This window comes from Mauremys mutica, chromosome 25, assembly GCF_020497125.1.
Source record: "Mauremys mutica isolate MM-2020 ecotype Southern chromosome 25, ASM2049712v1, whole genome shotgun sequence".
In the NCBI taxonomy this organism is placed as follows: Eukaryota; Metazoa; Chordata; order Testudines; family Geoemydidae; genus Mauremys; species Mauremys mutica.
Window position 1 is genome coordinate 8,822,444 of NC_059096.1, and position 19,032 is coordinate 8,841,475.

General features: G+C 56.7%; 1 protein-coding gene across 5 annotated transcripts in view; it reads right to left on the reverse strand.

Annotated features, from left to right (window-relative positions):
- The window catches only part of ACE (angiotensin I converting enzyme), a 107,158-nt gene that overhangs the window by 29,624 nt on the left and 58,502 nt on the right, over positions 1 to 19,032 (reverse strand). For 3 of the 5 annotated variants that reach the window (XM_044999331.1, XM_044999333.1, XM_044999335.1), the window contains exons 2-5: positions 10,590 to 10,757; positions 3,590 to 3,683; positions 2,407 to 2,550; positions 1,337 to 1,528 (exon numbers count right to left, since the gene is read on the reverse strand). In XM_044999331.1, coding sequence (XP_044855266.1) covers positions 1,337 to 1,528; positions 2,407 to 2,550; positions 3,590 to 3,683; positions 10,590 to 10,757 — 598 coding nt within the window. Of the gene's footprint in view, positions 1 to 1,336; positions 1,529 to 2,406; positions 2,551 to 3,589; positions 3,684 to 10,589; positions 10,758 to 15,635; positions 15,679 to 15,926; positions 16,042 to 19,032 lie in introns of those variants that run through there. The other 2 variants (XM_044999334.1, XM_044999332.1) reach the window with 2 other exon arrangements.

Consider the following 19,032-nt stretch of genomic DNA (forward strand, 5'->3'; position numbering starts at 1 on the left):
GGTGAGGGAGGAGATGGGGCAACGGCGGCAGGGCGGGATCATATGCCCTCTGCCGGGATCTCTGCAATTGTCTGATTTCCTAACCCTGCCCCAGCCCTTGGGAAGGCGCTGCAGTGCCCTGCCATAACTACTGCATGCAGGGTGGTTCCCGACAGCCTATGCAACCTCGTGCACAGAGCTTGGCTCCAAGCGTTTCCCATTCCCTCGCGCTCCCCCCAACCCCCGCCGCCCAATCGCCCGGCATAAATTCAACTGCAAAGCTGCGTAATTAGCGTGCACGGGTGGGTGGAGGAATCTGTTCCAGTGCTAAATATCTAGGAATTCCTTCCCCAGGCGGCGCAGCCTCAGCGCTGACTGGTCAGACCCGGCGCTGGGGTGTGTTTGGGTTCTTCCCTCTGCTGTTTTCTTCTCTTTGGGGAGATCTGGAACTGCCTTGAGCAGCTGCTCTGGGCTGATAAACTGAGAAGAGCTCCAATATGCTCCCAGCTCGAGCAGCTGTGCCGCTCACATGGCCTGATTGTCGGGGGCCACCAGCATGCGTGAGCGTCACGCAGTGATGGGCAGATCTGAGACTATGTTACAGCTCAAAGCTCTCTGCAAACTCTGGGTAGGCAGCACTGTTGAAACGCAGCCACCGCCGGAGTTGAGGGTGGTCGCCCCAGAGCATGCAGACGTGGCAGGTGCTGGGAAATCTCCTCGCTGAGAGAAAGTGCCCTGGAGATCTTTAATGCCAAGGCAGAACCTCAGTGTGTAGGATCTCCCACAGCCACCGTGTGTGATGGGGACCCATCAACGTCACAGGAGCCGTTGGGCCTCATTCAGCGTTGCTGGGGGAGCTGAGTGCAGAGCAGCCCCTGCTATGCCCAGCGGCCCCCGAGCTGTGCTGGCGCAGGGAAGGAGCAGAGGAACACGCGCAGGGCGGGTATGGAACCCACTCGGCAGGGTGCTCTCTCCTGCTCTGGGGGTGGCTGGGACACAGGCAGCGCTGGATCTTTTAGCTCAGGCAGGGGAGGCTCGTGCCTTTAGATCCAGAGGCCTTGAGTTCGATCCCGGCTGCCAACAACTCCCCACAGGGTACGGCGTTCCTTGCACATGTCATATCCAGAGCTGGGCACGTAGGGCTGCAGCTGCCTTCCCTGAATCCCACCTCCCACTGCTACCCAAACACCCCACAGGTCCCCCTCCCTGTTGCTGACCTCATGTCCACCCTCCTCCCAATTCCCTTAGCACAACGTCAGCCTGCACTGCCCCCCGCCCAGATCTGCATGGGCAGCTAGAGTGGGAGAGGCGGGCGTCCCTCCCCAGCGGGCTCAGCGCCTGCCTTGTGCCCCCTTACCCAGTAAATGAGCAGGGATGGGGCCCTGGAGGTTGATGTACTTGGGGCCGTAGCGTTCGTACAGCTTCCTCCTGACGAAGGCGTGGAGGTTCAGGTAGAGCGGCTCCAGCTGGTGGTAGAGTTCCTCCAGATCGTCCTCAAACGTGGGCGAGTCGTACCAGGAGCGCCAGTAAGCGCCGGTATCCTTGAAACCTGGCAACGGAGAGCACAGGGCCAACGGCAATGAATTCCAGCGTCCTGCCCAGGGACGGCATTTCGGGGACCGCCCCTCCTTGCCTTTCTGCACAAAATCATCCCTGGGGGGAGCAAGGACGCCTGCTGGAGGGATGCATGAAAGGCAGAGGGAGGCCCTGTGCCCGGTGGGTAGGGACACCTGCCCCTCCAGGTGAGCTGCCAGCCGGGGACAGGGGGGAATCCCCAGCTGGTACATCCCTGCTCATTCCCCAGGCTTTACTGATCAGGGGCGTGGCCAGAGGAAAGGGGGTGTGGTCAGAGGAAAGGGGGCGTGGCCAGAACTCTGCTAGGCCCAGGCTAGAGCAGCCCCGAGGTTCCCTTTGCTGCAGAGCAGAGCTTGGCCAGACCCAGGGATCTCGCGCAGTGGGCCAGAGTCTGATCTCACTTACATTTCACTGGGGGAACCCTACTGACGTGTAGCTGAGCAAGAACGCACCAGCAGTGAGGAAACTGAGCCCCGGCTCCTGCCCCAGTGCACAGGGGCAGCCATGCTGAAATGGACCCCGGGCCATTGAGGCCGGCATCTTGTGTTGTCCAGTATCAGATGTGGCAGGAGACAATGCAGAACGTCCCAGGCTTAACTCTCCCCTCACTTCCACCAGCAGGGTTCCCTGAGCTCCTGATTTACACCCGTGCGAGAGGCGACTCTGACGCCTCGCATGCACTCCTCACGCAATGCCGTGCCGTGGACATGGGGCGACGCAGGGAGGAGAGGTGCCTCCTGACCCCAGGAGGAGCGATTGTTCTCCATCAGGTGTTTCTGAGTTGGGGGCTGGTTTGTGAGGATCCCCCACCCCCTGCTTGGTGACAGAGATGCCTGCAACCATCCCTCTCACCGTCCATCCTGTAGGCCTCGTTGCTCAGCGTCACAAACTCCTCGTACTTGGGCCTCAGGGGCTTGCCAGCTGAGCTGTGCCAGCCCTCCCAGGCGTAGAGCAGCTTCCTGTAGCTGCGGGAGTTGGCCATGATGTCGGTTATCTCTGAGGCACGAAAGAGACAAAGACGACAGAGAGTCACGCCAGCTTTCTTGGCACGCAGGGGGAGTTTCTTTCCACCCACAACAGGTCTCCCCAACTTCCCAGCAGATCCCCAGCTGCACGGACACAGGCTGGGGCAGAGGAAGGGGTGTGAACCCCCATCGGGTTCTCTACGGCTCGCAGATCAAGCAGACAGAGATGGGCCTGAGCTGGGACCCAAACGCTCACAAACATCAGGGTGCCAGACAGTCCCCTGGCTTCACAGCGGGCCAGAGCCCCGGGAATGGTGGGGTGTCTGCCGACCAAACCCCAATGGCCCCTGTGCCTGTAACATGCTGAACAAACACCCCAGATCCAAACTGCCCCCGCCCCCGCATCCTGGGGTTCTGGACATCTGAAACTGGAGCAGGATCCTGCGGCTGTGGAGGGAGCAGAGGTTGTGATGCAGGAAGGCTTGTCGGCTCTAACCTCCGCCAGGAGCAGCCCGACACCCCCTTTCTCCTCCCTTCGCCCCATCTCCAGTTCAGTGGCAGCCTTCCAGTCCCCCTGAGCAGGAGCTGGCACTCCTGGGTTTGGGGCAGGGAGGATTGTCTAGCGTAGGAGCTCCCATGGCCATTGGACCCTGTCACCTGCCTGTGGTGAGCGGCCAGTGCCTGAGACTTCAGAGAAAGTGTCTAAAGGCCCATCGCGTACCCAGCTGAACCGGGGAGTCTGATTTCCTTCTCCTCAACTACCAACCCTGGCTTCGAGCTTCCAAATGCCACTGAAGCCAGTGACCAAACTCCCACGGACCAGGAGGATCAGGGCCACTGAGCAAGCAGGAGGCTTTGCGCTGCTTTCTTGCCTCCTCGAGAAGGGACCCAAATCTGGAAGGTGCTGATCGCGCTCGGCTCCCATGGGCTCCGGCAGAGGCTGAGGGCGCTCAGCACCTTGCAGGCTCAGGCCCACCCCCTGAGCAAGGAGCTTCGACGTTCAGAAAGCGACGGAATACGGGTCATTGGGCCGAGGGCTCCTACCCAGCTGGGACGGGAAGGCACCGTACCTGGCTCCAGAGCCCAGCAGCTGGAGGTCTGGTTTGGAGGGCACACCTTGGCGGTGGAATAGATATTGTCCATCTCGCTCAGGATGGTGTTGTACTGGGGGAGGAGGCAAAAGCAGGTGTTAGGGGTCGAAGGCCATGGAACCAGGGCTTCCTTCAACACATGGGTAATACAGTCAGAGTTTGGGCACGGGGATACCCCACCTACGTATTGACAGCGCCTCTGAGGCTCCTTTCACTTTGGTACGTGGCTCTCTGTGCGTGTCATTTTTCCAGGGAGGTTGTGAATGCCTGTAGTTTGGTGCATGTGTAGATGGGAGAGGTGCACACCTGCATGCAGAAGTATGTTGTGGTGGGAAAAAATTGTACGTGCGTGTCGTTTTGTGGGGGTACGTTTGTGTGTGAGTTTGTGAGGGTGAATGGGAATGCAGGTGGGGGGTGGGTGGCTGTGTGTGCGGTTTGCCTGGTGTCGTTTAATATGTGTGGAAGAAGGAGGCTGGGCATGCGTGTGGTTGGGGGGGAGTGATTTGGCAGAAGGGGGGCTGTGCATGCATGAAGGTGGAGTGTGCTTTTCTGTGGGCGTGCGTTGTTAGTGCTCGTTAAAATAAGGGGAAACGGGGAGCCGATGTGACTGGTTAGGAGGAGCCAGGCCATGCATCTCCCAACCTGCCCCGGGCCCAGACGGCTCAGCGACCCACGGTGAGGAGTGGTGATGGGGTGTAATGAACAGTGTCAGTGACCCTGAGTTCCTGAGTCAGCCCTCCTGCCACCGACAATCTGCAGCCTTAGCGAGACCATGTCAGGCTTATGCGGGAATCCATCAAAAATGAGGGACGCCCATCCCGAGGGCCAGATGAATACTGTGGGGGACAGATGCTGTGCAAAGGGTCCCTTCCCGTCCCCACAATCTACCAACACAACTCTATCCTGACCTAGAGCGACCCTGCTATTCACCACTCTGCCAGTACACCCCCGGCTCGACCTGCAGCCCCCACCGCTAGTCCAGTCCTGCTCCACCGCCCCCCGCCCACAGCTAAGGCGCCCAAGTCGTCTGCAACAACCTCTCCTCCGCCAGTTTTCACACCCACTCCCCATCTTTACCAGCCTGATCTGCACCACCCTGCCAATCCACCCCTGCCCTCCCCCTGCTCTGCCAAGGCACCTACATCCCAGCGTGGTCACCTCGCCTTATGCCAGGAAAAACTGCCTCATCGACGGTTTATGTCCCTTTCTGATCAGGGAACCATTTTGTAGGCGGGGAGCTTCCTAATATAGCCCACGTAGCCAGCTGCCAGTGAACGCTGGGCAGTGGACCCACCTACCCTCCCCCCCCCCCATAGGACTGACTTTGGCAGCACTCAGATCTCCAGGGAATTCAGTTCCTTGGATTGACCAGGAAGCCAGCAAAGTGCTGCTGGAATTGGATTCGGCAAGCAGGGGGGCCGGGTGGATAGGCTGCTGAGTTAGGAGAGTTGGTCTCTATTCCTGGTTCTGCCACTGGCTGCCTGAAGTTGTTTCCCTTCCTGTCTATTTAGGTGGTTGGGTCTTTGCAGCAGGGACTGTCTCTCACTCTGCGGGTGTGCAGCCCCCGGCACGAGGATGGGACCCTGATCCCGGTGGAGGCCTCTAGGCTCTGCTGCTCTTCCCCTGAAGCCAGGGGGGCATCCTTGGTGCTGCGGAAAGTGTGGCTTGGATGATGAGATGGAGGCCTGAGGCCCTGACCACTCGTGACCACTAAAGATCCCACCATGGTTTTCAGATAAGTAGAATGGTTAGCCCCATTGTTCCGGCCGAATTCCAGTTGGGGAAATCACATCCTGCCCCCTAAAATTCCCCTTAAGCTTTCAATGGAACGGTCATTAGCGTGTCTTGCCCTAAATTGCCGTGTGCCAACATGTTTTAAACAGCTGCCACATTGCCCCCCAGAGGGGGCTGCATTGCAGTGGTGGGTAAAATGATTCTCACTGATACAGCTGTGAAGCACTTTGGGAGGAAAGGCCCGCTCTAGGGGAATACCCTAACAAAGTCCTTTTAAAAGAAGCAGCAGCTCTTCAGATGCCCAGGAGTGCAGCTCTTTATAATGTCCTGTCCCTCTACTGCTGCAGCTGGCTCAGTTTAGTTAACGAGCGCAGATCAAAGTTTGGGAAGACATTTGCATTGGTTATGGTCGCTGCCAGCAACAAGACAATAGCAACGGGACATTTTCTGCATCCTGCAGGCAACTACAATCTCCAGGAGAGGAAACTGCCCGGCTCTGGCCCTTCCGCTGGCTGAGCTCGCTGCTGAAGGTGGGAGCGGGCCGGGTGGGAAGCCTTTCCACTGGAGAAGGAAGGTATTTTGCAATCACTAGGAGCCTTATGGCTGGGAAGAACTAAATACAGCTAATCAGCAGGAAGGAGATTTCAACACTTGCTGTTTTCGTTCCACCTGCGAAGAATGGCTGAGACGTCTCTCGGCGGGAGAGAGACACGGCTGACCTTGCTCTCGGGAAGCCTGGTCTACCCATGGAGTGTGGCTGTGAATCTAGCACCAGCATGTGCACAACTTACACTGCTACACGGTATTTCATCCTGGAGCTTCCCAATGCCCTTCGCAAACCGGACCCAGGCTCCTTAGGAGAGCTCAGCTCCCCGTTAGGCACCTAACCAAGTGGGCAGATTTCCCAAAGCTTTTTGGAAAGTGTTGCCCCGCTTGCAGAGAAAAGCATCTTTGGCCATCACCCAAATGTGACTGCCTCTGGGGAGGAGGCACAGCACGGCATTAGAGCAGCAGCAGCACACCACAGAGCATTTAAGACAGGGACATTTTGCAGGTGTGAAACACTCTCACCAGTGCAAATGATTTCACTACGCACAGAGCGAGTGTGTAACACTCTCACCAGTCCCAGTGGGTGCAGACTTCGGCTTTGGTAGCACTTTGCGCCTGATTAAATGACAACACAAGCTGTTGGGCAGAGGGCGGCCCGGACCCTCCCAATTCCCCATACGCCACCCTTGTCTGCCTCCTATTCAGCTGCATGGAGCTTTGCTGGCGCCAGTGCAGGGCCAGGTTATGCTCCACGGTGAGGTTTGCTTTGCTGGGAGGATGGGGTGCTGGTGGGCACAGGCAGAATGAGTCTGGTTAAACTTGCACGGGGTTAGGAGGAGGGTTGGGTCAGCAGAGCTCGGGGTCTCTGGAGTCACCCCTTGCCCAGTCTCCAGCGTTCCCCGGAGCAACCCGCTGCCCACATTCCCAGCACTGCTAACCCCGTGGGCTCTGCAGATCTGGGTAGGGTCTGCACATGGATGGGAGGCGGCCGCGGAGCGCCCAGGAGCTGCGGCCAGTCAGTCACGAGGTGGTGCTCTTCCCGCTGACTCATGCCTGACTAATCGCTCCCCCTTCCCGTCAGCACGCTGACTTCTGGAGCGGGTAACAACCATGACCCGCTTGCTGGTGAGCATCACAGATCCCGTGGGGCTGCTCCTGACCACAGGCGCGGCCTGGAAAAGTTCTAGCCTGGGCAGTGATTTCCTGCCAAAGCTGCTGCTGTTTTCATTTCTGTTCTCCCCGCTTTGGCCTCGGTGCCTTTCCTTTCCTGCCTGGATTTTCCTTAGCACCCTGTCCCGCTCCATTGTTCATTTTACTGACCGTGTGTAAACCGGCCCGGCCGCAACGCCTGCCCTCCCTGTTCCCTTCATACCTCAGTGATGTTTCCTCCCCGGATCAAAGGAAAAACGTGCTGTCTTTGCTTCTCTGACCCGTTCATCTGAGGCCACTACCCCAGTGCTTGTCCCCAGCTGCCCTCGAGTGCCCCTTGGCATGGTGTAGCAGATGTGATACCAGTCTGTGCCTCCAGGACGCCTGCCCTTTGTACCTTCACTGCTCCGTCCTGAGGGCCTGATTCCCCATCGCCCCGCCCTGTTGTTTACACCAGTGCAGAGCGCGATCAGACCAGCATTGCAGCCTTTTACCGCCGCGGGCTGAGCGTTGGTGCAAACGCATTGCCCAAGCTGCAGGGCAAATCAGCTCAGGCTGGCGTTTTTGCCGGGCAAGAGCAGCAGCCGCTGACGAAACAGAGCGGCGGTTGCAGCCGTTCCGGCGGGGGCTCCCACACGTTGCTGGCCGCACACCTGGCCAGCAAGGTACAGAAAAAGTAATTCCGATCGAAGCCCTGAGGCTTGGAAACATTGATGCCCTGGGAACCAGAAAAGGCGAAAGCCGTGGTAGGGGGCCCCTTTTGGTTCGGCAGCAGGGGCGTCATTTCAGAAAAAATCTTGGGGGTTGGGGGGAGTTGTAGCAGCATCTAGACTAGATCATTAGGTGTGAACGTCTGATACCCTGCAAAGTCGGGTGCAGGGGCCACCAGGGGTGCACATGAAAAGTCTGGGAGGCGGAATTGCCCTCCTTGCCCCATAGCAAATTACAGCCTGTCCAGCATCCTGACACAGCGACTTTGTGAGAGAGGCAGGATGGTCCTGACAGCCCCTGCTCTGCCACTGCCCCGGGTGACCTCAGGCAAGTCACTTAACCTCAGTTCCCCACCTGTACAATGGGGAGAAGAGCCTTGCCCTGCCTCCCAGGCGTGCTGGGAGGCTGCACTCACTAACCATTGTGAGTGGCTCAGATGCTGTGGGGATGGGGGGCAGAGAAGGATCTACGCAGACAGCAGGGGCCCCAGCCTTCCTTTGCAGGAGGGCTTGGGACCAGTTCTCAGGATGGAGTGGCATCTCCATGCCTCTCCGCACCATCGGCTCTCTGGCCCAACAGGCCGCCCTGGGCGGGTGCCATGAATGAGGCTGCTGGCTGAGCTGATTTTAGAGCGGGGCCCAGGCTGACCTCTGAGACAGCCCAGGGTGGGAAGGTGCCCGAAAGCCGCCTTTGCCCTCCTGCGCCGGGGGCCGGGAGGTGGGGCCTGCACCGTCTGGAGGCGCAGAATTTCAGACTCTAAAGCAAGCTGCTAGGAACCGTTCCCCTTTCTCCTCCTCAATCTGAAGCCTGGGGCAGGGCCCCTCCGCCACTGGGGCTACATGTACCAAAGTGACGAGTGATTTTTTTTGGGGGTGCCCAATTTGGGAGGCCTTAAAGGGGCCCGACTCCCAGACTCTGCCAAGCATCTGCCCTCTGCAAACCAGGCCCCCTTCAGACCGATCTCGGCTTGGGCCCCCAGAATCACTAGGGGCTTTGAAAAACGTAGGCCCTGGCGCCCAGCCTCCCTCTGGTCTCCCTACAGCGTCTCACGCCTCCGCGGGACTGGGGCCCGTCGGTTTATTTCTGGCTCCCTGGTTCTTCTCCTTCCCACGGGAAGCACCCCGGCACCCGCTGGGTTTCAATTCGTTCGCAGCGTTTACTTCTTCCAAGAGAAACCAAGAGAATCCACTTCCCAGTCACACTCCCTCCCCTGTGGTTCCTTAGGCACTCGACACGCTGCCCAACACAGCATCGGCTCCTTCCGCTCTCTGCCTTCGCTGGCCCGCTCGCGCCTCTCCTGGCCCGAGAGTTGGAGGGTCAGTTCCCATCCGTTTCAACGTCAGCCTCCCTTGGGCGGCTGTGAAAACTCTGCCTGCCACCTCACGCTCCTGTGTGATGAGCTGGATGGCTTTCCGCTCTTCCCTCCACATCTGCGTTGGCCTTATTCTAATTGCATGGGGGTCCCTTGTGGCATCACACAGTACGTGAGCGTGCACCAGGGCCATCCAGAGGATTCAGGAGGTCTGGGGTCTTCAGTGGCGGGGGGTCCTTCCGCTCCCGGACCCGCTGCCGAAGTGCCATGAAGACCCATGGTGGGGGCCCCCCGCCGGCGAATTACCACCGAAGCAGGACCCGCCACCGAAGTGCCTGACAGCTCGCGACCCCCTATGTAATAACCTCATGACCCCCTCTTTGAGAACCCCTGACGTAGGCCATGCGCTGAAGTTGATAGCTGGGTAAGAGACCTAGTCGGAACGCGCAAACTGCCGTGGTATGAACAGTCAGGCACGGAATCGGAGACCTGGCTCTCCTGCCTGCCACTGCCTGGCTGATCTGTGCCTATGGGGCCATGCGGGGACGCAGAATCACTGGAGCACAAGTCCAGCACAGCCATGCCTCCTTCCACCGCAGCTTTGCCCTGGAACACGCCCGGCACCGGGAGCTCTTGTGCAGGCAGCACAGATCTGGCAGACCTGGATCTGCGCACGGAGTTATTATCGGGGGGGAGACAGTGGGAAGCAGGCCCAGGACGTCTGGGTTGGTGTTTCCCACCTTTCGCCTGCAGTCGCAGGACTCTGCTACTGCTGCTGCTTCGCTCTTTGCCAGGTTTCGCCCTGCCTGTTCGTGCTGGAGTGAATGGAGATTCTCGCCTCCCCCAGGCAGGTGGCCCGTCATCCAAGCGGGAGGAGCTGCACCCGCTCACAGCAGGTCTGCAGTGGGGCCAATGGGCCTTTGGAGGCAGAAAAGCAGCTGGGAAAATCCTAGCTGCAGAGCTCCATATTTTAGCCGGAGCTGGTGACTCCCCATCAACGTGGCTCCATTCACAAATCAAAAGATGGATTTTCTGATGACCTCCTATGTCTCAAGCGCCTACCCGAGACCCCTGCAAAACCTACCCGAGACCCACTCAAGTGCCTACCCAAGACCCAGCTGAGCCCTGAAGACTCCACCCCCTCAACACACACACCCCCACCCCGCCCCGATCATTCTCTTGCTCTCTTCCCCAACCCCTCAGTGACTTGGGGGTACGTCTACATGCAGTTAGACACCCAGGGCTGGCCCGTACCACCTGACTGGAGCTCACGGGGCTCAGGCTGCGGGGCTGTTAAACTGCAGTGTAGACTTTGAGGTCTGGGACCCTCCCACCTCGCAGGGCCCTAGAGCCCAGGCTCCAGCTCAACCATCTACACTGCAATTAAAAAAACAACCCATTGCCCGAGCCCAAGTCAGCTGGCACGGGCCAGCCACAGGTGTCTAACTGCAGTGTAGACGTGCCCTTAGCTTCACTGGGTGTCGCTTCCCCACCCGCTCTCCGGGACCCCAGCACGACGCCTACCTGCTGACGCTTGTCCAGGGGCAGGTTGGAAGGCCCCAGAGTCTGGAGGGAGCCAATGATACTCTTCAGCTGAGTGTCCGTGAAATTCTTCCAGATGGAGCCATAGAGTTCCTTCGCCTTCTTCCCCCAGGCCTCTGTGAAGTTCTGCTCCTCCAGGGAGGCCAAGATCTGGAAGGCAGGAGGAGAGACTCTTCTGTGACCGATATTCCCCTTCCCTGGGAGAACCTTTTAGCCATCGCTCCCGGGGACCGTCTGCCCTGCCGCGCGTGTGACCCGCTCGGTGTGGGGCTCTAGGGAGCGGGAACCAGCCCCAGCGTGGGCCACAGACTGGCAGACCTACGCCACTCCAACCAGCAGGGATAACAAGCCCAGCAAAGAGGGAGGCACAACACGGCTCCCTGCCACACCTGTACAATGGAGACAATGAGAACCACCTTTGTAACAGAGGCACGAGCAATGGTACAGCAACACGGTCTGGTGGATAGGGCACCGGGCTGGGACTCAGGAGATACAGGTTCTGTTCCTGCCACCCACCTGCTGTGTGACCACCGGGGTGCTACTTCACCTGCCACTGTCTGTTTCCTCTACTGAGTTTTGGCTAGAGAGACAGTCAGCTCTTTGGGGCAGGGACTGGCACTCACAAGGGGTGTGTCTATACTGTAGCTGGGAGGATGCTTTCCAGCATGGGTAGACAGATGCTCTAGCTCATAGGCACCAACTCCGTGGGTGCTCCAGGGCTGGAGCGCTCACAGGGAAAAATTAGCAGGTGCTCTGCAGCCACTGGCAGCCAAGCTCCCCCCTCCTCGCTTATTTCTCCCTTCCCGGAGCATGCCGCATCCCCACTCCTTTCCCAGTGCTTCCTGCACCCTCCCTGCTGCCTAACAGCTGTTTGGTGGCGCTTAGGACTTTCCAGGAGGGAGGAGGAAGAGCAGGGAAGGGGGGTGGAATGGGGGCAGGGGGTGGAGCACCCACCGGGCAGAGGGGCAGTCAACGCCTATGCTCTAGCTTGCTAAAAATAGCACTGTAGCCACAGCAGCTCAGGTTAGCTGCAGGATTACAGGCATGGCCAATCCCCTGGGTTTGTACAACTAATGCATAAGAACGGCTATGCTGGGTCAGACCAAAGGTCCATCCAGCCCAGTATCCTGTCTACCAACAGTGGCCAATGCCAGGTGTCCCAGAGGCGAGTGAACCTAACAGGCAATGATCCAGTGATCTCTCTCCTGCCATCCATCTCCACCCTCTGACAAACAGAGGCTAGGGACATCATTCCTTACACAGCCTGGCTAATAGCCATTAATGGACTTAACCTCCATGAATTTATCTAGTTCTCTTTTAAACCCTGTTATAGTCTCAGCCTTCACAACCTCCTCAGGCAAGGAGTTCCACAGGTTGACTGTGCGCTGGGTGAAGAAGAACTTCCTTCTATTTGTTTTAAACCTGCTGCCCATTCATTTCATTCAGTGGCCCCTAGTTCTTATATTATAGGAACAAGTAAATAACTTTCCCCTGGTATTAAGATCCAGGGTTTGTTCAGACGATGGGTGTAACCATTCCCGCCCAGCAAGGCCATCGGCCCGTCGGGTGGCAGGACTCCTTTCAGTCATGATTGCTTTGATCCCCATCAGCAGCAATTCCCCCTGCTGATGAAACGACCTCCCTCGTTATCCTGGGTTCCTGCAGCTTGCCCCATTCATTCACTTGCTGCCCTCCACTCACTTCTGGCAACTGACACCCATGGCTCATGGCCCAGATATGCTGGGCAACCCTAGCACTGCAGCTGTGCAGATGAAAACCTCGGCAGCCCTGTGGCTCAGCGGCTCACGAGGAAGTCGCTGTGTAAGGACTGCGCTTTACAAGAGATCTGGCTAGGAAGGGGGAAATAATCAGAGGTGAGGCACAGGGTTGCACTGATCTCTGACATTTCTAAGAGGAGACACCGGTTTCCAGCTAACGTGGAAATCGCTCCAAGTTCCACTCCCTGCCTGGAGCTTCTCCAGCTGGCACACAAGCTCCAGAAAGGGTGTCATGGGAGGTCCCACTTTTGAACTGAACAGGAGCAGCAGGTGGATTATAAGTGGCTTGCGGGTAAATGTGCATCTTTCGCAGCCCTGCTGGCAAAGGTTGAATAAACCGCACTGTTTGCAGGGGAAAAACCTGCTCCATTTATAAGTGGGCTATAAATGATTAACAGGAAATTGAGATATTTTCATACATAGTTAGAGAGTCCAACAAGTCAATCATTTACTGATAACTATCTCCGGCAGCTTCTACGCATGTGCTTAAAATCATCAGGACACGTACAGCTCATGTCTGCAAGATGCTTAAACCTTTTATACATGGAACCTTAGGAGAAAGTGGAACCAACCTATTCCTTACACAATCTGTTTGTCCTGCTCTGCTAACCACAAGGACATGCCATGCACCTTCCAGGAGGGATCTTTCAAAGCGCTGAGTCTCAGCAATATTCCCCTCGACCCTGACAGGAGCCAAGGTTGAGCACTTTGGAAAAATCCCATCTTTGGTTCAAAGATAGCTCAGCGTTGCTCACTCTCATGATCCAATCACAAATCTTGCAATATTTGGAATTTTTCTTAAAGAACCAACTCCTGGAGTCATGTGATGATAGAATCTTGGTTTCCATTTAATTTTTTTTTAAAAGCAAGTTTCTAGCTCTCGTGGTTGCAGAGAAAAGCTTGACAACACAAGGCAAGTGAACCCGAAAAGCTAAAGACAATACAAGGCAAAGAAAAGAAAAAAGAACCCTACCTTTTTAAAAACTCTTGCTTTTTAACCCAATCTTATGATTTTTGGAGCCTGACTTTGGAATGGCTGAAATTGCCAATATAGAGACTTTTACTTTAAACTAAGGAAACCAACCAACCAACAAAAAACCAGTCTCAAGTGGAGAGAGTGCAGTGTGTGCATTTCACTTGGGAACAGGCTGCAGCAAATGTCTCTGCACACATGGGCAGAATTCTGGGGAGTTTAAAGGCACAGTGCACTGAAAACAAAAAGGAGCAGCATTTCATAGTTACATACCCATCACTCTATCCATTTGTCTACCCAAAGTATTTCCAACGTGCCCCTCACTCTTGAGTCTAGGCACCAGCAGCAACTAGATGTATCAGACAAAAATCTATTGCATATAAAGAGATACATTGAATTCAGGGGGGGGGGGGGTGCGGGTGTATACACATTCCAGCCAACCAACTCCCATTTGCATCCAGGAGCCAGCATGGTCTTGTGACTAGCACATGGGCCTGGGAGACCTAGGTTCTAGTCCCATCTCTACCGCTGACCTGCTAGAGGGCCTTGGGCAAGTCTCTGCCATCTTGTGCCTCAGTTTCCCCACCTGTAAAATGGGAACACCGACACTGGCCTCCTCGGGAAGGGCTAACTAAGAGATAGGTATTAATTATAACATGACTAATAAGTGAAGGGACTGGGGGGGTTATTTAGTGATGTGGGCACCAGGCTGTTAGGCAGTCCCACTATCGGATGTCACACAGCCCCTCTCAGGTGGCAATGGCCTCAAGGTAGCTGGCTTTGAATTGGGAAGAGACCCGTAGATCTAGCTTTGTGCCCTGAAAAATCTGAATGACCCCCCAAGAGTATTTGCGATTCCTGTAAATGTTACTGTTGTGTTCATTTTATACAGAGGCAGGGCTCCCTCCAATGAACAAAACGAGACCGTTAGCCTTCAGGAGCCTGGCTGCATCAAACCCACGTGCCAAGCAAGGCAGCCACCAGCCCCTCCCCTTGTCGCTTGGCAGGCCGTGTGCACCTACAGCTGGCACCTGAGTAGCTGTCAGGTGACAATACAGAGCAATGTTAAACACCCAGTTTGCAGGGGTGGGGGATGGAAAGGTGGCTCCGGAATGGGCTGATTCCCACCCTAAGAGCCCAGGGAAAGGGATGAGTTGCCTCTTTCACTTTGGAGCATCTGGTGGGCAGATATGATGATGAGCCTGGAAACTCTCCATCACCCGCTGCCCACTCTTGTTTACACTCCAGAAGTTGAGGGGCAGCTCCACATCCTTTCCGTTTCTCACACTCCACCTGGCACAGAGGGGTCACACCAGGCTCCTCCTGCCAACCAAGCCCAGCAGCGAGGGGCAGGAAAGGCAGGCACCCAGGGCGGTCTCCACACCCCTCCATGCCACAGAGGAGGTCTCCTCACTGGCATGGAGGGAGGAGAATCCAGGCATAGGTGGAGCCATTAGTCCACAACCCCCTGTGGCAGGGTCGGTCTCCACAATGCCTCCTTGTGGCCTGCTGTGGCACTACTCACCCTACCTCAGTTTCCCTGGAGGCAGAACTCTGCTCTGGGGATCTGCACCTTGTATCAGGGCTTCCTTCCAGACCCGCTCTGCACCTGCTGGCTCCCCCCGCCCCACTGCTGGTTGGGCTTGAGACCCACCTCAGCCAGAAGTGGGAGAGACCCACTGGTTCACCACCAGGGAGGGGTAAGGACCCATTCTGTCGGCAGTGGGGGTTGGCCAGTGCCCAGTTTTTCTGCATCTCAGAAATGGCCACCCTACATCTCACAAACCAACAACACCCCCAAAAATAAACCTTAACATGCCCTCCACCCGCCTGGGCTCCCCCTTCATCCTGCTCGCTCATTCACTGCTGACCTTCCCGACTCTTGCCCTGGAGCTCCAGCTTCTACCGCCGAGCTTCCCCCCTGGCTTGAAGCGGTTTCCGCCATAAACAGGCTTTGCGGTTTGGTTCAATGGCTCTCAGCAACCCCCACTATACAAGTTGTTCTAACTCCACTGCTCCCTGGAGTCCTTCCCACAGGCTGGGATCCTTGTTCCCAGTCTACCTACAGACCCCAGGTTTGATCTTCCCCGAGGAGCCTCCTTCTCCCCTCTCAGGAGAGAGCTTTCCTTCGGCAGCTCTGCTCCCTCACTGGACTCTCCCAGGCCTTCATGGAAGCCACCTGTCTCTTTCCCAGCTACAGCTCATAACAGACTGAAGCCATCTGATTCCCAGTGACCAGGATCACCTGGGGGGGTGGGGTGATGGAGCAGGACTCACCCCTGCGGCGCCTCCTGCTGGTTGTCTCAGGGAATTAGCTCTTTTCCAGCCTGGGCGCCCTCTGCAGGCTGGTGTCCTGCTTGTAGCTGGCCCCATGTCCCTCCCAGACCCTGGTGCCCCTTTACCCTGGGGTTACCCCCTGGCAACACCCCCACCAGCCTCTCTGGGAAACCCCCAACCCTCTAATCCCCACCTTGCCTCAGTCTGGGCTACTGCCAGTCATCACCCAGCCCCAGCTCCCTGGGGCAGACTGCAGTGTAAGCCACTCATCACAGGCAAGGGGGTTCGGACCTGCTGCCTTTGCCTGCCTCCCAGGACCTCTGTGGGCCTTCAACCAGGCCCTGCAGCCTGGGGAGTTGCCAGCCTGGAGCTCTGCTTCACTCCCAGTCCCCTTTCTGCAGGCAGCCAGGCCCTGCTCTCCCAGCCTGGAGAGACACTTCTCCTAGGCCTCTGCCTCCCAGCCTTTATATACAGGCCAGCTGGGGCCTGATTGGGGCATGGCCCAGCTGCAGCCGCTTCCCCAGTCAGCCCAGCTTAACAGCTCTCAGCCACAGCCTTCTCCCAGGGCTGACTTTAACCCTTTTCCACTGGAGTGGGGGAGCCGCCCCACTACAGGGAGCACAGACTGATCTGTCAGAGATGAGGCTAAGCCTGACTCCCCTTAAAGGGCCAGCCAAACAGGGACACCCCCACACAGGGCATGTGGAGGGGCTATTTTGCAGCCAGTACTGGCCTTCCTGTCGAGGACTCATTTCTTCTTCTTCTAGGAGCGCTAGTCATGGTTCATTTCAGCCTCCCCCATCCCTGCACAAAGCCCCCCTAGGCAGAGTTTCAGCAGGGAGAGATGAATGCCGTCCTAAAGGACCCAAGCCCTGAAAAGCATGGAGTAGTTCTGGGCCCCGGGTACGGGATCCAGAGCCTTTTGCCTTGGGGACCACAGAGCACATCCAGCCAACGGCATTAGCCCTAGTGACAGAGAGCTATTGCCACATCTCCGTCAGCTGTTTGGTGGCCTCAGGCACCGGCAGGCAGGTGTCCATCTCCCACGGATTGCTGTCACACCTGGCATTAGGTGGTCCCTGTGTGGGCAATCTCAGGGGATGGCTTGGCCTCGGAGACAGACTTCGTCCACCCCAGGACAGAGGAGGTGAGCCAGGGATGGGCAGTTCGCCCTGTTAGTGTTTCACTGCAGGAGAAAGCAAGGACCTTTGAAGTCCAAGGCTGCCAGCCTGACACCTTTCCCCAGTGCTCTGCCCACCTCATCACCTACCGCCCTTGCCCCCGGTTTTCAGCCTGAACTGGGTTTCACGCTCCAGGCACAGCAGATTCACCCTGCTTTCATTTCTGGGGAGAGCCCCGTTCCGATCCCATCAGGCTGCTCAGTCATTCGCAAAGGCCTCTCCTGTGTGCATTGTGGCCGCAGGCAGGGAGTCAATCTTATTTCTTGGCAAGATTCCTCCTCTTCTCCCAGTGACTGGATGCTGGCCATTGTCCTCGGGAAGGTGCGCTGTGGAGAACAATCAAGGCTGTGTTACCCGCAGGCTTGAGCTGCTCAGCAACTCTGGGAACGGATGCAACCTGGAGAGTTCGCTGCAAAAAAACCAAGGTCTCAAAAACAAACTGCAAGGACGCAGGGTCGTTTGTAGGGACTGAACCTGGCACCTCATACTCTAAAAATCCTGGGCTGGCTGATGCAAAGCCTGTAATAGACTCATAAAACCTCTCCTGGAGCCCAGCCACTTGACAAAGGGGTTCTTGGGAGCTGGTTAAAAATGGGTGGAGAATTTGGGATGACTTATTTTTCTTCATCGATTCCAAGACCCGAAGGGACCACTGCGATCTTCTCATCTGGCCTCCTGTACGACACTGGCCTAGAACTGCCCCCCAAGAATTCGTGTTTGAACTCGAGCAGATCTTTTAAACAACATCCAGTCTCGATTTTAAAATGGCCAGTGATGGAGAATCTGCCGTGACCCGGAGTCAATTGTTCCAATGGTTAATTGCTAGGAATTCGCCACCAACTCCAGCAGGCCTCATCCTTACACAGGGTCTGGGTGAGGGCCTCAGAGCCTGATCCATTGACTTCAATGAGAGTTTCACCCACAAACGGAGCGGAGCAGAACGCACGTGGCCACGGGGACCAGCTGTCAATCTGCAGGGTCGAACGGCTTCCTGGTCGCTGTTCTCGCTTGCGGCGTGTGTTAATATTTTGTTGGCTGGAAATGCCGACTTTACAAGACGGGCCCGGTGCAAATCTGACAACATAGCAGCAGGGGAAGGAAAACATGCTAAGTGTGTGTTGTTGGGGCAGTCTCTTGGAGTTTATTGGATAGCTCATTAGCTGCTGTTTAAGCCTTTTCAGCCAAGTCTCCAAGTAGGCTGGGTTGTTTCATTTCATTCTCCTCTTCATTACTCAGGCCTCATTTCCTGGGTAGCAGACGTGGGTGGATACAGCTAAACGGTGCATGCGGCCGTGCCTGGCTGTAGGGTGACCAGACAGCAAGTGTAAAAAGTCAGGACAGGGGATGGGGGGGTAATAGGCGCCTATATAGGACAAAGCCCCCAATATCGGGACTGTCCCTATAAAAGAGGGACAGCTGGTCACCCCACCTGGGTGTGTGGAAAAGCTCTTTGCTTTGACCCCCTTTGGAGTCGCACAAATCAAGTTTGATTACGCAGCCATTCGAAGAAACCTTCGCACGGGGGAGCCCAGATTTGCTCTTCTCCTTCCAGACGGCCAATCACCGAACAGAAAGGAGACCAGGTGTCTCAGGAGACCCGCCCACATAGCAAGTACTTGGCGGCCAGCTCCTGAGGCTGAAAACTGGTTGCCTCAAGCTGTTGGGCAGATGCTCGGGAGAGGCATTGTGCAGGTGGGACTCGAGCCAGTGCACGAGCCATTCACCAGGAGACATAAGGGCTACGTTCCCCTGGGCCTCCATTCCCAGTGCTCTGGCCTCCCCTCCCTTTATAACGGCCACCTTTTAAAACTAGGGTGACCAGATGTCCTGATTTTATAGGGACAGTCCTGATTTTTGGGTCTTTTTCTTATATAGGCTCCTATTACCCCCCAACCCTGTCACGATTTTTCACATTTGCTGTCTGGTCACCCTATTTAAAATGGACAGTTACTGATCTTTGATCCGGTTCAAAGGCCCACTGTCCCAGCCCCACACCTCACAGCTCTGCCTGCCTGCTGCCTCTTATGGCTAATGACGCAAAGAGGGTAAAGGGGAGAGCACCTAGCTTCGCAGGTCAATGAGGCGAGCCGCCTCTACTGACGGCCTGTAATTTGCAAAGCTGAGTTTCAGATCTGCAGGCCGAGGGGGAACGGTCTCTGCTCCTGAGACGCAACCTGTTCTTCCCCCCGCTCTACTCAGAACACACTCACACCCCA